Source organism: Acinonyx jubatus, chromosome B3 (assembly GCF_027475565.1).
Source record: "Acinonyx jubatus isolate Ajub_Pintada_27869175 chromosome B3, VMU_Ajub_asm_v1.0, whole genome shotgun sequence".
NCBI lineage: Eukaryota > Metazoa > Chordata > Mammalia > Carnivora > Felidae > Acinonyx > Acinonyx jubatus.
Window position 1 is genome coordinate 27,280,321 of NC_069386.1, and position 19,127 is coordinate 27,299,447.

Genomic DNA, 19,127 nt, shown 5'->3' on the forward strand with positions numbered 1-19,127 from the left:
AGCTGAAGTCAGACGCTCAACCAACTGAGCCACCCAGGCACCCCAATGTGTTTCTACATTAAACATTTTTCAAAAATTAAGTTAAAATTTTTTAAAACAACTAAAACTTTCCAAACATTCCTGAGTGCATAAAATTACTCTCATTATTAAATACACTCCAATTAAATATTTGCTTTTAAGGGTGAGAATTTTGGAATGAGCACCACCAATAACAAATGGCTCTCACCTCCCACTGTTTCCTTTTTCATCTTCTTCCTCTTCATTATCAGAGGCTAAGAAAGGAACTGCAGCTAAATCTTCCTCCTCTGCACGGATCCGCCCCAGCAGGATGAGACCATGAATTTTACAATCAATTCCTGAGCTCCTGCACTGCTTTATTGCAATTTCAATATACCTGTGATACTAGACACAAAAACGGTAAGCTACAGACTTTTTAAACTCAAATACATGAGATACTTAAACTGGACAGCAACACATTTGAGACATGGAATGCGTGGAAAGTTACAGCTCTTTCACTTTAGTTCTGGAAATTTCAAGCAAGTTAGGCAATATTAATACAGCTACATTTGAGTACAGTTTTAAAAAGTCATTAATCACCACGTATGTATATCCAAGGCATGGGACTCATACTCATTTTCTTACTAAAATGAAGCAGTATAATAGCCTTACTGAATGACTACAAGCTTTTCTGTCTTAAAGCATTATAGAACCAAGAATTATTTGGAAAGAGATTAAACGTCAGGTAGTTCAGAGCATTCTTAATTTTTAGAATAAAGAATACTTGAATATATATAAATTAGAGAAAATCACACAAAAAGCCCCACAACCCTATCACCTAGTTCCAAGTTATCAACATTATGAGCAATTTTGTTCATATATGGATTATCATAAGAAAATTCCAGGGACCATGTTGTTTCAAACTTCAGTGTGTCACTGAAGTACAGGCATTTAAAAAATGCATCCACATTACTATGGTCATACCTAAAACAATAATTCTTTCTATCATCTAATACGCTACCAGTAATCAACATTTCTGATCATCTCATAAACATTTTTCTATTCTTGGCTTGTCCAAATCAGGATCCAAACAGGATGCAACCTCTCTCTGTTATGCCTTTGACATCCATTTGTTAAAGTTGGTTCTTTGTCGTGCAGAGTGCCCCACATCCTGTATCTGGCATCTACAGTATTCCTCTATGCCTATATTTCCTGTGAACAAAGAGTGATGAGGCAGCATGAAGCACACACACTTCCACTGACTTCTTATTGCCCCAAATGGACCTGATCAAACCACAAGATCTACTACCTAAGATGTCTCAGGAAACACAGATGGAACAAAACCACTGGAATGCAAAAAAACAAATGAAAAAATGAAAAATTCTACAGGAAATGAAAACCAATTTCTTTCTTTGGCAAAACAAAACCAAGAGAATCAAGACTTAAATGAAGTGCAAAGTAAAGGCACACAAACCAACTGCAAAAAGATATTTATGGGATAACTCCAAAAAATGTAAACACTGACTGGATATTGTATGATATTAAAGAATAACTATTAGGTGTGATCATGGCATTGTGATTACGTTTTTAAAGTCCTTGTTGGAGGTTTGTTTATTTATTTACAGAGAGGGAGAAAGAGAGCAAGCGAGCAGAGAGAGGGCAGAGTGAGAAAGGGAGAGAGAGAATCCTAAGCAGGCTCCACGCTGGGTGTAGATCTTGGGGCTCGATCTCACAACCATGAGATCATCACCTGAGCCAAAATCAAAAGTTAGACGTATAACTGACTGAGCTACCCAGGCATCCCTTTTATATTTCTTATTTATTCGTTTTTTTAATTTAATTTTTTATGTTTATTTTTTAGAGGTTAATATTGAAGTACATAATATGGAATAAGGTCATATCTAGGACTTGCTTTTAAACACTCTAGGAATTTAAAAAAAGGGGGAAGATATAGGAGACAGTGAAACATGAATGGCAAAAATGTTGATAATTGTTGAAGACGTGTCAAAGGTTTGTGAGGGAATCAGTATACTTTTTATTTTTGGTTATGTTAGAAAATTACCACAACAAGCCATTTTTATAGGAAAGGCAATGCTAGAATGTCCAATGGCTTCCCAGGAATGATAATATTCTCGTTCTTAAGCTGGTTGGAGGAATAGAGAGTGGGTCATGAGTTTTCCAACTACTCACAATGCTTCATATTTCTCACATGTCATGTACACTACTCTATACTTACCAAATATTATGTAATAAATTGTTCTAAGTTGAAAATTTATTGTATTACAATTAATACACCTTTTATGAATCATCTGTTAGTTACTGATTTAATTAACTCTACTTGATTTAAAGTACAACAATATTGAGAAGTATAATTAAGACATTAGACAAGCTGCTTTCAGTTATCTAGCAATGAGTTAACAGTAAAATGTACTAAAACTCGGTATTACCTTTTTTCAGAAAAATTCAGTATTATCTTTCCTTTCAATAATTTATGACTTTATTCATTTATTACCACCACTGGTACTAATTATCAATTAATTAATTGGTATATCCCAAAATAATGACATTCAGGAATGAATGGTTTCCCATAATTCTATTTATTGAAGTTTGAAAATTAAGGCCGGATCATCACCTCTTAGACCTGGGAAAAGAAGCTGGTACATTCCCATAGACTAGATACAAGTTACCAACTTTTCACCCATGAACAAATTAACTCGATGGCTATGTATCAGCTTCTTTTAAATAACACACTAGGACCACCTTGAACTTGTCTGCTCTTATGTGGGTAGACCAATGACAATAATAGTAATAATAAATGCTGAACTGAATTTAATAATTTAAAAATAAACTCACTTATGGGGCACCTGGATGGCTCAGTGGGTTAAGTATCCAACTTCGGTTCAGGTCAGGATCTCATGGTTTGTGAGTTCAAAAATTCTGTGCTGCAGATCGGAGCCTTGAGTCTGCTTCAGATTCTGTGCCTCCCTCTATGCCCCTCCCCTGTTCACTTTGTCTCTTTCTCGCTCTCAAAAATAAATAAACATTAAAAACACTTTTTTTTTATTTTTTTAAACTCACTTATAAATTTTAGATGAATAAATGTCAATTATTTGATATCTTTACCTACTATCATTGTACCAATTAAATAAGTCCTCATGAAACAATAATATATAGGTGGTATTAAAAACTATCTTATTTTGTATTATTTTTAATATATTTAATTTATTAAAATTGTATTGACACCTGTGTGAAAAGATTTACTGAAAGATATGAGACAGTCTCACTGCTCTGTAATAGAGGGACTATGTAAAAGAAACTTGACAGCATTTTCAATATTTATAATAAATTGTATTCATTTTAAAAATTACTTTATAACCAATCAAATCAATAGCTCAGTATTTCAGGACATGTTCCATACTTGATGCCACAAGAATGAAAACAAAAAAGCAATTTAGGTGTCACATGTGCAGGTAGAAAAAAAACCATCACATCTTAATAGATACTTAATAAAAACAATCCTGTGCTGGATACAAAAACCAGTATGATGTGCCCGGTAACAACTTTTGCTAGGAGCTTTACCCTCACTTCTTACTTAAGATAGTGAGAATGAAATTTATTTTGTTTCCTCTTCAAGCTGATCTGATAAGCAGCAAATTCAAATTATATACCTGTTTAATCTAATTCAGGGGGGAAAGCAGGCTCAATGTTAGTTTAGAGACAATCAAAAAAGTCACCTCCACTGTCCTTTGCAAACCATCAAAAACGATATCATACCTCTGTGCAGTCATTCAGAAGGGACACTGTGGTGTCAGTGGGATTAATGTTGATTGTCTTTAGTTCAATTAGGTTATTTAGGGAATTTCCACCTAGTGGGGAAAAAGAGAGTACAGGAATCAGACAAAGGAGTTTTTATCATATGAGAGAAGATATTCTTTGAGTAAACTAATTCAATTACCTGACACCACAACCAGGGAAGGCATGTAGCTACTGTCAGCAGGATCAACTATCATTTTTAATCTATGAACAAGAACATCTGGGAAAATCTCCAAACGAATCCAATGCTTTAAAAAAAATGTACTCTCAATTAGTAAAACTCAGCCATATTTTAGCTATTAAAATAGTATCACTGAAGACTGAATCTACATGTGATTTTCTAAATATATGATATGACCTGAGAGAGAGGACTATTCTACTCTACTACTTAATTGTTCATTACAAGAAAGTCTCACTCTGAACCCCAGAAACTATGTGTTTAGAGACTCCTGATCTTCAGTGGCCTCTTTATACCCATCAAGGAGTGGACTATAAAAAATACTAGAATCATGATAGGAAAAAAAAAAAAAAAACCCTTTTCTCCAAGACTGACCATGAGTTCAAAAGATGTACACCCACACGTGAGCGCAATCATGATAACATTCCAAAGAGCAACACATATTTGTTCAGATATATTAGAAAAAGTGCTCACCAGAAGCAGAATCTGAACTCATACATTTTATGTGGGAGAGTTAACAAAAACAACAGCAATTACCCTCTTCTATCAATTGGTCAGTTAGATAATATGGTACATATATTGCTTAAAATCTCTGACAATAGGGGCACCTGAGTGGCTCAGTCGGTTAAGCATCTCACTTTGACTCAGGTCATGATCTCATAGTTCATGTATTTCGGCCCTACATCGGGCTCTGTGCTGACAGCCTGGAGCCTGTTTCAGATTCTGTGTCTCCCTCTTTCTGCCCCTCCCTGCTCATGCTTAGTCTCTGTCTCTCAAAAACAAATAAAAAATGGTAAAAGAAAAAAAAATCTGATAATACATATTGGATGGTGTATTACTCATAGCTTTAAAAATAATTTTGAACTAAAATATAAAATCAGTACTGGCAGGTATCAACACAGTGTAACTTAGCAGGTTTTTCAAAGTTCATTTTGAAGTTTAAAATGGTAAAGCCATCTAAATAAAAGCATTTCTAGAAGTGCCACATGGCACACTACCTTTCCTTGTGAGCCAGATGACTGCCAGCAGGGCTCACTGCCATCAATAAGACGAGAAGCCTGGTTCACAGAGGATGACACATTTAGGCTCTTTACCATCCGGGACCAGCTGTCCAGCAGCATTCCTGGCTGACTGCTGTGACAACGCTTCAGCTGTTTTCCAGAACGGCCACAAAATATTGCAGACTGTCCTATTTAATGGTGATCAAACAGTGTTAAGATGTGTATGGAAGAACCTTCACAACCAAGAAATAAAGAATACTACACAGTGAGAAGTTCTTACTTCAAGAAAATAGTAAGTTTTCAACTTAAAAGGACGGAATACCTAAAATAGCTTCAAAAGCTTAGTCAGTGTATTTTATACCAATTTATGAAATGAAGTTTATATAATGCTATGGCTTATTCTACTTGACTGTCAAGTAACAACAGAGTGACATATTTCCAGATGAAAGAATACATACAAGCTGGGGGAGGGAGGGAGTTCAGCAACAGTTCTAACAAAAGCCATTCTGATTAAAATTGCTGTTACAAATGCAAAGCAAAACCAAACCTGTAAAGAGTCTCTACATCCATGAATGGCACATCTGGAAATTCATCTAGGCCCCCCACCCCCATTGAGGACAACTAGAAAAGGCAGATAAAACATTTAAAGATGAAAAAATCTTAAAAGTATCAGAAATAACAAGATGGTAAAGAATTATGGGACCAGAATCTAAGAAAAGCTGAGATGAAAAGAGATGTCCAGATGAGCAACACCATGGATCAGAAGCTACTTGTCCCTGATCATAATTGTCAGTAAGGAGAGCCTCCAAAAAAACCACACTACTTTGGACAGCCTTGGGCAGGGGAGAGGTGGGGACCAAGAACTGGAGTCCAGAGCCCACCAGGAGAGAAGAAGATAGCCACAGAAAAACCCACACTTTGGGTTGGGATCTCAACAGGAAAAATCCCAAGAGGAAGAGTGAACTGTGCAGTGCTGTTTATTTTATTAAAGCTCAGCATGAAATCATCTCAGTTGCTGAAACTGGACTGAGGTGAACTCAGATAGTTACTTACCCCAATTACCTGGAAGACCAACCCTCTTTCCCCTCAGTCTCTGAAGAATGATAATATCTTGGGCCTCAAACTGATTCAAGAAACATTTTTTTTGAATATAATGTCCAGTACATAATGGCATATGAGGAGACTAGACTAAGACATGACTAAAAAAACTATCAGAAATAACAGACAATAAAAACAGACCCACAGAGTCTCTAGATATTGGAGTTATAAGACAGTTTTTAAAATAACCATACTTACTTATGTCTGAAAAGATAAGAACATTGAATATTTCAGCAGAGAATTGAAAACTATATTAAAAAACAGAAAAATTAAAGTTGTTAGGGGCACCTGGGTGGCTCAGTCAGTTGAGTGGCCAACTCTTGATTTTGGCTCAGGTCATGATCTCATGAGTTTGTGAGTTCAGGCCCCACATTGGGCTCTGCACTGACAGCAAGAAGCCTGCTTGGGATCCTCTGTCTCCCTCTTTCTGCCCCTCCCCCACTAGTACACACGCTCTCACTCTCAAAAATAAACGTTAAAAAAAATTATTAAATGTAGTAATTGAAATTAAGAACTCAATGAATAGGTTTAGTAGCACACGAGACTCAGGTGAAAAGAGAATTACTAAACAATATCTAGAAAGAAGTCCTGAGGAGCAAAAGCTTAGAAAACATAAAAGAGCAGGTGAAAGAGAATAGAAAGAAGCTCTGACACTGATGAAATAGGAATCCCAAAAACAGAAGAGACAATAGGACACAGACAATATTTGAAGATATTACTGACTGAAAAATCTCTAGAACTGGCAAAAGATATCAAGCTAGAGATTTAAAAAGCCCTGCTTTGAAAGTTGCTGAGGAAGATCTTAAGTGTTCTTACCCTCACCACACAAACACAAAAGTAATTATGTGAAGTGATGGATTTGTCAACTAACCAACTAACCCCACTGTGGTAATCATTTTGCAATATATACATGTACCAAATCGTCACACTGTACATCTTAAACTTACACAATGTTATATGTCAATTTATTTCCTAAATACAGCTAAGGGGAAAAAAAGAAAATAAAAATAAAGAATCCTGCTAACCCCAAAGAATATAAATAAAAAGAAATACATTTCTATGGGCATATAAAATATGTGCAATGGCACAAAAACAGACATTCAGATCAGTGGAACAGAATAGAGAACCCAGAAATGGACCCACAAACGTATGGCCAACTAATCTTTGACAAAGCAGGAAAAAAAGACAGACAGTCTCTTCAGCAACTGGTGCTGGGTAAACTGGACAGCAACATGCAGAAGAATGAACCTGGACCACTTTCCTACACCATACACAAAAATAAACTCAAAATGGATGAAAGACCTAAACGTAAGACAGAAAGCCATCAAAATCCTCGAGGAGAAAGCACGCAAAAAACTCTCTAACTTTGGCCGCAACAACTTCTTACTCAACAAGTCTCCGGAGACAAGGGAAACAAAAGCAAAAATGAACTATTGGAAGTCTATTGGGAACTATTCTGATGAGTCAAAATAAAAAGCTTCTGCACAGCAAAGGAAACAATCAGCAAAACTAAAAGCAACTGACAATGGGAGAAGATATTTGCAAACAACGTATCAGATAAAGGGTTAGTATCCAAAATCTATAAAAGAACTTACCAAACTCAACACCCAGAAAACAATCCAGTGAAGAAATGGGCAAAAGGCATGAATAGACACTTCTCCAAAGACATCCAGATGGCCAAATGACACATGAAAAAATGCTCAACATCACTCATCATCAGGGAAATACAAATCAAAACCACAATGAGATACCACCTCACACCTGTCAGAATGGCTAACATTAACAACTCAGGCAACAACAGATGTTGGCAAGGATGCGGAGAAGGAGGATCTCTTTTGCACTGCTGGTGGGAATGCAAACTGGTGCAGCCACTCTGGGAAACAGTACGGAGGTTCCTCAAAAAATTAAAAATAGAACCACCTTACAACCCAGCAATTGCACTACTAGGTATTTATCCAAGGGATAGAGGTATGCTGTTTCAAAGGGGCGCATGCACCCCAATATTTATAGCAGCACTATCCACAACAGCCAAAGTATGGAAAGAGCCCAAATGACCAACGATGGATAAGATGTGGTATATATACAATGGAGCATTACTTGACAATCAAAAAGAATGAAATCTTGCCATCTGCAACTACGTGGATGGAACTAGAGGGTATCATGCTAAGCAAAATTAGTCAGAGAAAGACAAATATCATATGATTTCACTCATATGAGGACTTTAAGACACAGAACAGATGAACACAAGGGAAGGGAAGCAAAATAATATAAAAACAGGGAGGGGGACAAAACATAAGAAACTCTTAAATACGGAGAACAGAGGGTTACTGGAGAGGCTGTGGGAGGGGTGATGGGCTAAATGGGTAAGGGGCATTAAAGAATCTACTCCTGAAATCATTGCTGCACTACATGCTAACTAACTTGGATATAAATTCAAAAAATTAAAAAAATTTAAAAAATTTTAAAAATTTGTGCAAGATAAAAACAAAAAAGTAACTCAAAAACAGACTAAGAGGAAATGCAAAGATGATCAGCTTTAATAGAAGTGACTTCAAGAAATAATATAAACCAAATTACAAAGGAAAAGCATTTTTTAATTATTTTTTATTTTTTTGATATTTATTTATTTTGAGAAAGAGAGAAAGAGAGAGACAGAGAATGAGCATGGGAGGGGCAGAGAGAGAGAGGGAGACACAGAATACGAAGCAGGCTCCAGGCTCTGAGCTGTCAGCACAGAGCCTGAGGCAGGGCTCGAACTCACAAACCATGAGATCATGACCTGAGCCAAAGTCAGAGGCTTAACCGACTGAGCCACCCAGGCGCCCCAAAGGAATAGTATTTTTTTTTTTTTTAGGAATAGTATTTTAAAGGAAATTCTTTAAAAAATATGTTTCTAAAATGAAGGAGAAATAAGGTATTTTCAGAAACACAAAAAAGTAATTTATTAGCATTACAGAAGGAGACCCATTAAGGAAAATTAAGGGCTATTCCTCAGGTGGAAGAATAATGACAGATAAAAAGGCAAGATATAGAGAAGAACAGAGGGGTTCCTGGGTGGCTCAGTTAGTTGGGTGTCTGGCTGTTCATCTCTGCTCAGGTCATGATCTTACAGTTCATGTGATCCAGCTCCATGTTGCGCTCTGTGCTGGCAGTGCGGAGACTGCTTGGGATTCTCTCTCTCCCTTTGCCTCTCTCCTACTCACGCACACATGCGTGCTCTCTCTTTCTCAAAATAAATACTTAAAAAAAATTTTTTAATGTTAAGTATGTGAAAAAATCTAAATAAATAATGGCTATATACAATACCAATAATATGTCTTATATGGTTGAAAATGTGTGTAAAATTATAAAACACAATAAAACATGATAATTTAAATCAAAATAAGAGTAAATAAAGTTAAAGGGACCTAAGATCTTTGCATTGCTTAGAAGAGAGTAAAAATACTAAATAATAATTAGATTTTGATAAGTCAAAGATGAATGTTTTACTATCTTAATGACTTATACTAAAAATGTGTATAACATACACACTACCCATATAATATATAAATATACACTAAAATGTATGTAACTTCTTAGCCACTAAGGGGGGGGGGCAGGGTGTGGGGGCTTCGGTGTTAAATAATAAAAAACATTATCAGACCAAACACAGATGTAATGCAGAAAGGGGAACAGAGAACAGGAGGGACAAATAAAAACCACTGAGAATTTGATCACTTTAAATAAAAATACATCATAAACTGCCTTGTAAATACCTAAAGGATCCAAATAATCATATTGGAATTTTAAAAAACTACTTACAACTTATAAGAAATATATTGAAAATATAAGAATACAGAAAGACTGAGGGTAAAAGGCTAAAAAAGATACACCAAGCAAACACTAACTTTACCACAGAACTGCAGGAGACATTCTTTTAGGCATACATTAAACATTTATAAAATCCAATCATATACTAAGTCATATGATCACATGCAAGTTTCAGAAAATGTCAAAGATCAATCAGAATACACACTCTGAATGCAATGCAGAAACAAGTAAAAATGTTGATGTGTTTGAAAATTTAACAACCAATGAATACAAAAAAATAATCCTAAATGGAATTTTAAAAATACTACTACTACACAGCAGTATTGCAGAAAACAGCTTAAGCCTTGCTTAAAGATAAATTTAAATTTTTAAGTTCATATATTAAAAAAGACAGAGCAAGAAAATGAGATAAACATTAACCTCAAGATGGAGGGGGGGTGGGGGGGAATCAACCTAAATCCAAATTACATAGGAAAAAGAAAGAAAAAGATATGAAAAACAACAAACCAAGCCAAAATTTGTCTCTCTGAAAAAACTTAAAAAAAGAAGCGAGACAGAGAGAGAGAGAGAATAATTAAATTGAAAAACCTATGGCAGGCTGAATAAGAAAAAAAGGAAAGTATTCTAAGTTAGCCTTGAAAAGGAGATAACTCTACATTTTACAATCTACATAAAGATAAGAAAATAATAAAAGTTAGAATTAGGGGCGCCTGGGTGGCGCAGTCGGTTAAGCGTCCGACTTCAGCCAGGTCACGATCTCGCGGTCCGGGAGTTTGAGCCCCGCGTCAGGCTCTGGGCTGATGGCTCAGAGCCTGGAGCCTGTTTCCGATTCTGTGTCTCCCTCTCTATCTATCTGCCCCTCCCCTGTTCATGCTCTGTCTCTCTCTGTCCCAAAAATAAATAAACGTTGGAAAAAAAATAAATTAAAAAAAAAAAAGTTAGAATTAGACAACAATTTCCTCAACATGATAAAGGCTATTTATGAAAAACCCACAGCTAACATGCTCAATGTTAACACACTGAAAGCTTTCCCCCTAAGATCAGGAGTAGGAAAAGGATGCCCAACTTTGCCACTTCCATTCAACTTAGTACTGGAAGAACTAGCTAAAGCAGGAAAAAGAAATATAAGGCATTCAAATCAGAAAGGAAGAAGTAAAATGATCTTGGTGCATAGATACTATGCTTACATGTAGAAAAAAATTTTTAAAAAACACCAAAAAAAAAAAAAAAAACTGTAGGAGACAATAAATAAATTCAGCAAAGATGCTGGATACTAACTCAACACACAAAATGTGTTGAAAGTGTAGTGTATATTTCTATATACTAACAAAAAATATTCCAAAAAGGAAACTAAGAATTCCATTTAATATGGCATAAAAATACTTAGGAATAAATTTAATCAAGAAGGCACAGACTTATAAGCTGAAATATCACAAAATATTGCTGAAAGAAAAACTGCTGAAAGAAGGTCTAGTAAATAAATGGAAAAGATATCCCTCATTCATAGATTGGAAGACTTAATATGATTAAAATGACAATTCTGCCCAAAGCAATAAGGAAATTCAATGCAATTCCTATACAAATAATGCTTATAAAAACAGAAATATTCATCCCCAAATTCATATTGAATTTTAAGGGATACCAAATATTCAAAACAATCTTGAAAAAGAACAACTTTGGAGGATTCACACTTCCCAATTTCAAAAACTTACTACAAAGTTACCATCATCACAATGTATGGTTTGCTACTGGCATAAGGATAAGCAAATAAACAATAAAACAGAACTGGGAGCCCAAAAATAAACTCTCACATCTATGTTCAATTGATTTTCAAAAAGGGTACCAAGACCATTCAATGGTGAAAAGATAGTCTTTTCAACAGTTTCGGGAAACTAGACTGCACACATGTGCAGTGAATGAAACTGAACTCTTACACTATACCATGTACAAAAATTAACTCAAAATGGATCAAAACCTAAGTTTAAGAGCTAAAACTACATAACCTATTAGAAAGAAAAATAGGTATTAATCTTCATTCATGACTTTGGATTTATTGACACCGAAAGCAAATATGACACCAAATATACAGACAACTAAAGAAATAATAGATAAAATGGATTTCATTAACATTAAAAACTTATGTATCATAGAAGCCTATCAAGAAAGTGAAAAGACAACCCAAAGAAGGAGATGAAATATTTGCAAATCACCTATCTCCTAGAGTTTGATGTGCAGAATATTTTAAGAATTTCTATAACTCAACATCAAAAGTTTAAAAAGGGGTAAAACACAAAAAATAAATAAACATTAAAAAAATTAAAAAGGGGCGTCTGGTGGCTCAGTCAGTTAAGCATCCGACTTCAGCTCAGGTCATGATCTTGCAGTTCATGAGTTTGAGTCCCGCCTCAGGCTCTGTGCTGACAACTCAGAGCCTGCTTTGGAATCTGTCTCCCTCTCTGTTCATCTCCCATTTGCACTCTGTCTTTCTCTCTCAAAAATAAAAATTAAAAAAAAAATGTTTTTTAATGCACAAAGGACTTAAATAGATATATTCCAAAAAAAGATATGGCCAAAATGACAAGGAAAGAGGCTCAATGTCATTTGTCATTAGGGAAACTTAAAATCAGATGGCTGTAATTAAAAAAAATAATGATAATAAATAACAAATGTTGGTAAGGAGATGGAGAAATTAGAACCCTTATATATTACTAGTGGGAATATAAAATGGTGCAGCCAATTTTGGCATTTTCTCAAAAAGTTAAAGAACTACCATATGACCCTGCAATTCCACTACCAATTTAAAAAACAAGGACTCAAACAGATTTGTACACCAATATTCACAGTAACATTATTCACAATAGCTGAAAGGCAGAAACAACCCAAATGTTCATTAATGGATGAATGTATAAACAACATGTAGTATGTACGTACAATGACATATTATTCAGCTATAAAAAGAAGTATCCACATGCTACAACATGGATAAACCTTGGAAAAATAATCCTAAGTAAAATAAGCCAGACACAAACAGGCAAATTTTGGTTCCACGTATATGAGGTACATGTGGTTATCAAATTTATGGAGACAGAAAGCAGATTAAAGGTTGCCAGGGGCTGGGGGAGAGGAGAATGGAGAATTATTGCTTAATGGTACAGAGTTTCTTTTTGGAGCAGTGAAAAAGTTTCGGAAATAAATAGTGGTGATAGTTGTACAACATTCTCTGAACTGTTACACTTCAAAGTGAGTAATATGGCAAATTTTATGTTGTATTCTGCCACAACAAAAAATTATAATAAAAGATACACAAATAAAAAGTCTCACTCTCCATCTATCCAATTCCACACCCCATCGAATAAAACACTTCTTAGTTTCTTAAGATCTTTTTAATGTTCTTTATGAAAATACAAGCAAAGAAATCCTGTTATTCAATTCTCACAGTGCCTCACTGCTTGAAAAAAAAAGATACCAAGTTACCAAGTGTGTAAGATCATGTTTCCTGTTTTACTGTGTACACTATGCAGTGCTCACCATATAAACATGACCTTTAAAGAGTAAACTAAATACATATGTGTGCACAATGATTTCATTAATAATATTTTATTAAAAAAAAACAACCATTCTATCATACCTGGTTCATTTATTCTGCCAAATGTATGCCTGGTGTTGTGTTTTCTGGTCTTAAAACATGTTTCACAAAAATCAAAGTCATCACAGTTTCTGCATTTGAATCTAGATCCATTGATAGGAAACATCTGACAGCCATCACACCTATTTTTTAAAAAACCATTGAGTTGATAAGAAAAATATAAGGCCGTTTATTAAATTTAATTACAAAGAAAAACATTCCCCCAAAACAAATCTAGTGATATAAAAATTAACTCACGTAACCCCAGGATGAACACTAGGCACCAACTCCATTTCTGATAACAGCCCGGTCCAGTGAGACTGCTGAGGGAAGTCGACAATGACATCTTTTCCATTTGCACTGAAAGCTAGGACAAAATAGAAATTGCTGAAACATCTCAGTCACCAATAAAAACCTAAAATTAAAATTAAAACTATACCTAACTACTCATGTGATAATTACATTATAGTTATTTATGTTTTACCAAGAGTATTTCTCTTTTAGAGAGACATACTAAGATACTTATGGACGAACTAACACATGGTGTCCATAAGGGATTAGCTTTAAAATAACCAAGGGCGGGGATCATGGATGAAACAACTTTGACCAGGGGCTGACAACTGTTGAAGCCAAGTGATGGGCACACGGAGGCTCATTACACTATATTCTCTACTTGTATACGTTTGAAATTTTCCACATATGGTTACTTTGTTTTTAATTACATCAAGTCAAAAACTCCATTTAGTATCTTAGGAAATAAAACTAATAATAATGTTAAGAGATCTCTTGACCTTGGGTGAGAGCACTCTGCTACAAAACATTAACTTCTGAACCAAGTTCTTATTTTCAAAATTTATCATGAGGAGCACCTGGGTGACTTAGCCAGTTAAGCATCCAACTTTGGCTCAGGTCATGATCTCACAGTTTGTGAGTTAGAGCCCCTCATCAGGCTCTGTGCTGACAGCTCAGAGCATGGAGCCTGCTTCTGATTCTGTCTGTCTGTCTGTCTGTCTCTCTCTCTCTCTCTCTCTCTCTCTGCTCCTTGCCCACTCACGTTCTGTCTCTCTCTCAAAAATAAACATTAAAATTATATGATTTCACTCATATGTGGAATTTAAGACACAAAACAGATGAACATAAGGGAAGGGAAGCAAAAATAAGATAAAAACAGAAAGGAGGCAAGTCATAAGAGACTCTTAAATACAGAGAACAAACTGAGGGTTGCTGGAGAGGTACTGGGTGGGGAAGATGGAGTAAATGGGTGATGGGCATTAAGGTACTTGTTGCCATGAGCAATGAGTGCTATATGTAAGTGATGAATCACTAAATTCTACTATTAAAATCATTATTACATTATTATGTTAGAATTTGGATTTCAATAAAATTTTAAAAAATAATAATAAATTTTAAAAAAGAAGTACATGGCACAAGAACAGACACTCAGATCAGTGGAACAGAATAGAGAACCCAGAAATGGACCCACAAACGTATGGCCAACTAATCTTTGACAAAGCAGGAAAAAAAGACAGACAGTCTCTTCAGCAACTGGTGCTGGGTAAACTGGACAGCAACATGCAGAAGAATGAACCTGGACCACTTTCCTACACCATACACAAAAATAAACTCAAAATGGATGAAAGACCTAAACGTAAGACAGAAAGCCATCAAAATCCTCGAGGAGAAAGCACGCAAAAAACTCTCTAACCTTGGCCGCAACAACTTCTTATTCAACAAGTCTCCGGAGACAAGGGAAACAAAAGCAAAAATGAACTATTGGAAGTCTATTGGGAACTATTCTGATGAGTCAAAATAAAAAGCTTCTGCACAGCAAAGGAAACAATCAGCAAAACTAAAAGCAACTGACAATGGGAGAAGATATTTGCAAACAACGTATCAGATAAAGGGTTAGTATCCAAAATCTATAAAAGAACTTACCAAACTCAACACCCAGAAAACAATCCAGTGAAGAAATGGGCAAAAGGCATGAATAGACACTTCTCCAAAGACATCCAGATGGCCAAATGACACATGAAAAAATGCTCAACATCACTCATCATCAGGGAAATACAAATCAAAACCACAATGAGATACCACCTCACACCTGTCAGAATGGCTAACATTAACAACTCAGGCAACAACAGATGTTGGCAAGGATGCGGAGAAGGAGGATCTCTTTTGCACTGCTGGTGGGAATGCAAACTGGTGCAGCCACTCTGGGAAACAGTACGGAGGTTCCTCAAAAAATTAAAAATAGAACCACCTTACAACCCAGCAATTGCACTACTAGGTATTTATCCAAGGGATAGAGGTATGCTGTTTCAAAGGGGCGCATGCACCCCAATATTTATAGCAGCACTATCCACAACAGCCAAAGTATGGAAAGAGCCCAAATGACCAACGATGGATAAGATGTGGTATATATATACAATGGAGCATTACTTGACAATCAAAAAGAATGAAATCTTGCCATCTGCAACTACGTGGATGGAACTAGAGGGTATCATGCTAAGCAAAATTAGTCAGAGAAAGACAAATATCATATGACTTCACTCATATGAAGACTTTAAGACACAGAACAGATGAACACAAGGGAAGGGAAGCAAAATATAAAAACAGGGAGGGGGACAAAAACATAAGAGACTCTTAAATATGGAGAACAAACAGAGGGTTACTGGAAGGATTGTGGGAGGGGTGATGGGCTAAATGGGTAAGGGGCATTAAAGAATCTACTCCTGAAATCATTGCTGCACTACATGCTAACTAACTTGGATGTAAATTTAAAACATAAATTAAATTAAAATAGAAGTACAGACCTCCACTTACAAAATAAAAAAGTTACAGAGATGAAACATAGGGAATATAGTCAGTAATATTGTGATAACATTGTATGGTGATAGGTGGTAACTACATTCATTGTGATGAGCACTGTATAATATAATGAATTGTTGAATCACTATGTTGTGCACCTGAAACTAATATAACATCATATGTCAAATATGCTGTAATAATAAAAACTTATGTTAATAAATCTGTTTTGATTCATAAAGCTTTTAAGAACCTGTTAACTGAAGAAAAATGTTAAACTAAAGTAAAATGTTAAATAAACCATTTGTTCTCATGTAACCTGAAACATTCTAACACTCCCATGCACTAGACAAGTACCACCATTATGGCCATTTCTAATCTAAGGTATTTGACAGTGAGTATTATAGAAGGTTCAAACAAAACAAAACAGGATCTCTTTATGCCATTAGAAGAGTTTAAAGATAAAATAAAACCACATGCATTTTTAACTACTTCTCATGTAATTGTTCAAATGGACATAGTATACCTTTTAAAGTACACTGATTAGTTTGAAATCTCTATATCACATTTAAACATAAACTGAAAAGAATTTTTTATTTCCAGTTCCTAAATCCCATCATTTGCACTTTTCCTTTTCTTAAATTTAGTCCTAAATTTTTATATAGCAGAGAGAGAGAGACAGAAACAGTCCCCAATTGAGGGGGTTGGCCAAACATTCACATATAGGCCATTTGGCAGAATGACAGAACAAGTTTACAGAACACCAACATCAAATAAGATTACCCTGTGACTGTGATGAATCAAGACAAAACCAAAACTGCTCTTTAATCATGTCTGATCAAGTTCAAATCTAACCCAAACCACAAACACAACCAGACACCCTCCCCTAACCTCCAATCCTGGTTAATATGAACAACTGCTTCTTTGCCAATCATTAACTTCATCCTAGCTCCATTCTTTCTGACATATAGATAATAATTATTAAGACACCCATTCTTAGAATAACCCTACTCCTTTAAACTTTTCCCAAAGTATCCAACACAAACCCCATTAATCCTTTGCTATACCCACCGATGGAGACACCCCATTTTCTGGGGTATGCATCTTCACAAGTGGCAATGAGTTAATAAACCTGACTCTGTTCAACTATATGTGAGTTCCTGGTCTAGAGAACACTGACAAGCAAAAAAACACTATAAGCTATCTTCATACTTGTTTTTCTTGCCCCTGAATGAAAAAAAAAAATGACTTTATCATATTAGCTGATGAAAAGCTAACATCTGGAATTTTGTTGCCTGGATAATATTACCTTTTACAACCCCCACACTTTGATGAGTCACAGATCCCCACTTGTATTTTGGTGTGGTGACTGAGGCTTTGACACGAACTTTATCACCAATCTTTATGTGAGAAGGAGAACTTGGTGGAGGATAGCCTAGAAATTACAATAAGTGAACTATAATTAGTATTCATTCCTGGGAACTCTGTCACTAATTAAGAAAAAAGTGTAACAACTCACTTAAAAATGTGCTCACCTATAAGTTCCACATGAATATACCTAACCCAGTAAGTGCCTCCTTTCTGCTGCCAATCACACTGCACATTAAGGTCATGTAATCCATCTCTATCCAATTTGATAACTTTGCCCACGTCTCCTTCACACACTTCTTCATATGTTCGACAGCATCTAACCATCATTCCCACCTAAGATTAAAATTAAATTAAAAATTCAGTCCAATGTATAGATGAACAATTATACGTAGCATTATCTAAGAAAGGATTTCTTCTAGCACTGAGTGTACTCTCAAAATCATTTTACACTAAGTGGAACCAGGGCTCTTTAGAAAACTTGCTGGCTCAATGTCTGGAGCAGGAAATACACAAGATGAGCATGGATCAACTTGTGCCATAAAACAAGGGAGTGCTCAAAGATTAATGTGTTCACTCAAAAGAACAATTTAATCAATAGGAATAATGGTTGAAACACATCAAATCCATATCAGTCAATAAATTTATCACAATGATAATAAGCAAAGGTTCTTTTGGTCACCTGTGTAAGTTCCATGGCACCAATTCACCATTCTGAAAATTGATAAAGCAAAAACAAAAACAAAAACAAAAAACTAAAAACAAAAAAAAAAGCAAGCACTTATTCTTACTTTCCTATATAACTATATTATAAAGAGTAACTAGAATTGATTTAAAAAGCATTCTTCAAAGAATAAACTCCAGCTAATAAATTTGAAAGGCATGACACAGTTAGAAAATCACTATTATGCAACCCCTCATAAAAAGTCTAGGTGGTAACACAAATGGATATCAAAGTGCAAAAGTGAACAATAGAGAACTTCTTAGCAGATGGAATAGACTAACAAGACCTAACCAGCAACACTGCATTTTGGTCCAGATGATGCATTCGTGCCTAAGACACTGCCTGAGTCCAACAGCTCCCCGACCCCACCAGCCTTATTCTGATTTAACAGGAGATGCAGAAGAGGGAGGAAGAAGCTACAAATAAATGACATGGAAAGGAGAAAAAAAAATGGGAGGGGAAAACTGTTCCAGGTTAAAAGACACTTCAGAGAGACATCATCCAAATGTCAGGTGTATGACCCTGTTTGTATCCAAATTCAAAAATGTTACTGTTTCAAAAAGCAATTTCTGAGAAAAGTGGGAAAATCTGAGTAAGCACTGGATATGAGATGATATTATAGAATTATTGCTTATTTTCTTAGCTAATGTTAGGTAACAGTAATGTTGTTGTTATAAACAAATCCTTTATCGGGACACCTGGCTGGCT

General features: G+C 35.4%; 1 protein-coding gene across 8 annotated transcripts in view; it reads right to left on the minus strand.

Annotated features, from left to right (window-relative positions):
• Positions 1 to 19,127, minus strand: part of HERC2 (HECT and RLD domain containing E3 ubiquitin protein ligase 2) — a 264,682-nt gene that overhangs the window by 78,584 nt on the left and 166,971 nt on the right. For all 8 annotated transcript variants that reach the window (XR_008299026.1, XM_053223673.1, XM_053223676.1 and 5 more), the window contains 8 exons: positions 17,863 to 18,031; positions 17,637 to 17,762; positions 13,781 to 13,889; positions 13,526 to 13,665; positions 4,987 to 5,177; positions 3,953 to 4,058; positions 3,772 to 3,863; positions 227 to 402 (listed from right to left, as the gene is read on the minus strand). Coding sequence is in view for 7 of the 8 variants with exons in the window: in XM_053223673.1 (XP_053079648.1) it covers positions 227 to 402; positions 3,772 to 3,863; positions 3,953 to 4,058; positions 4,987 to 5,177; positions 13,526 to 13,665; positions 13,781 to 13,889; positions 17,637 to 17,762; positions 17,863 to 18,031 (1,109 nt within the window). In the remaining variant the exon portion in view is untranslated. The remainder of the gene's footprint in view (positions 1 to 226; positions 403 to 3,771; positions 3,864 to 3,952; positions 4,059 to 4,986; positions 5,178 to 13,525; positions 13,666 to 13,780; positions 13,890 to 17,636; positions 17,763 to 17,862; positions 18,032 to 19,127) is intronic.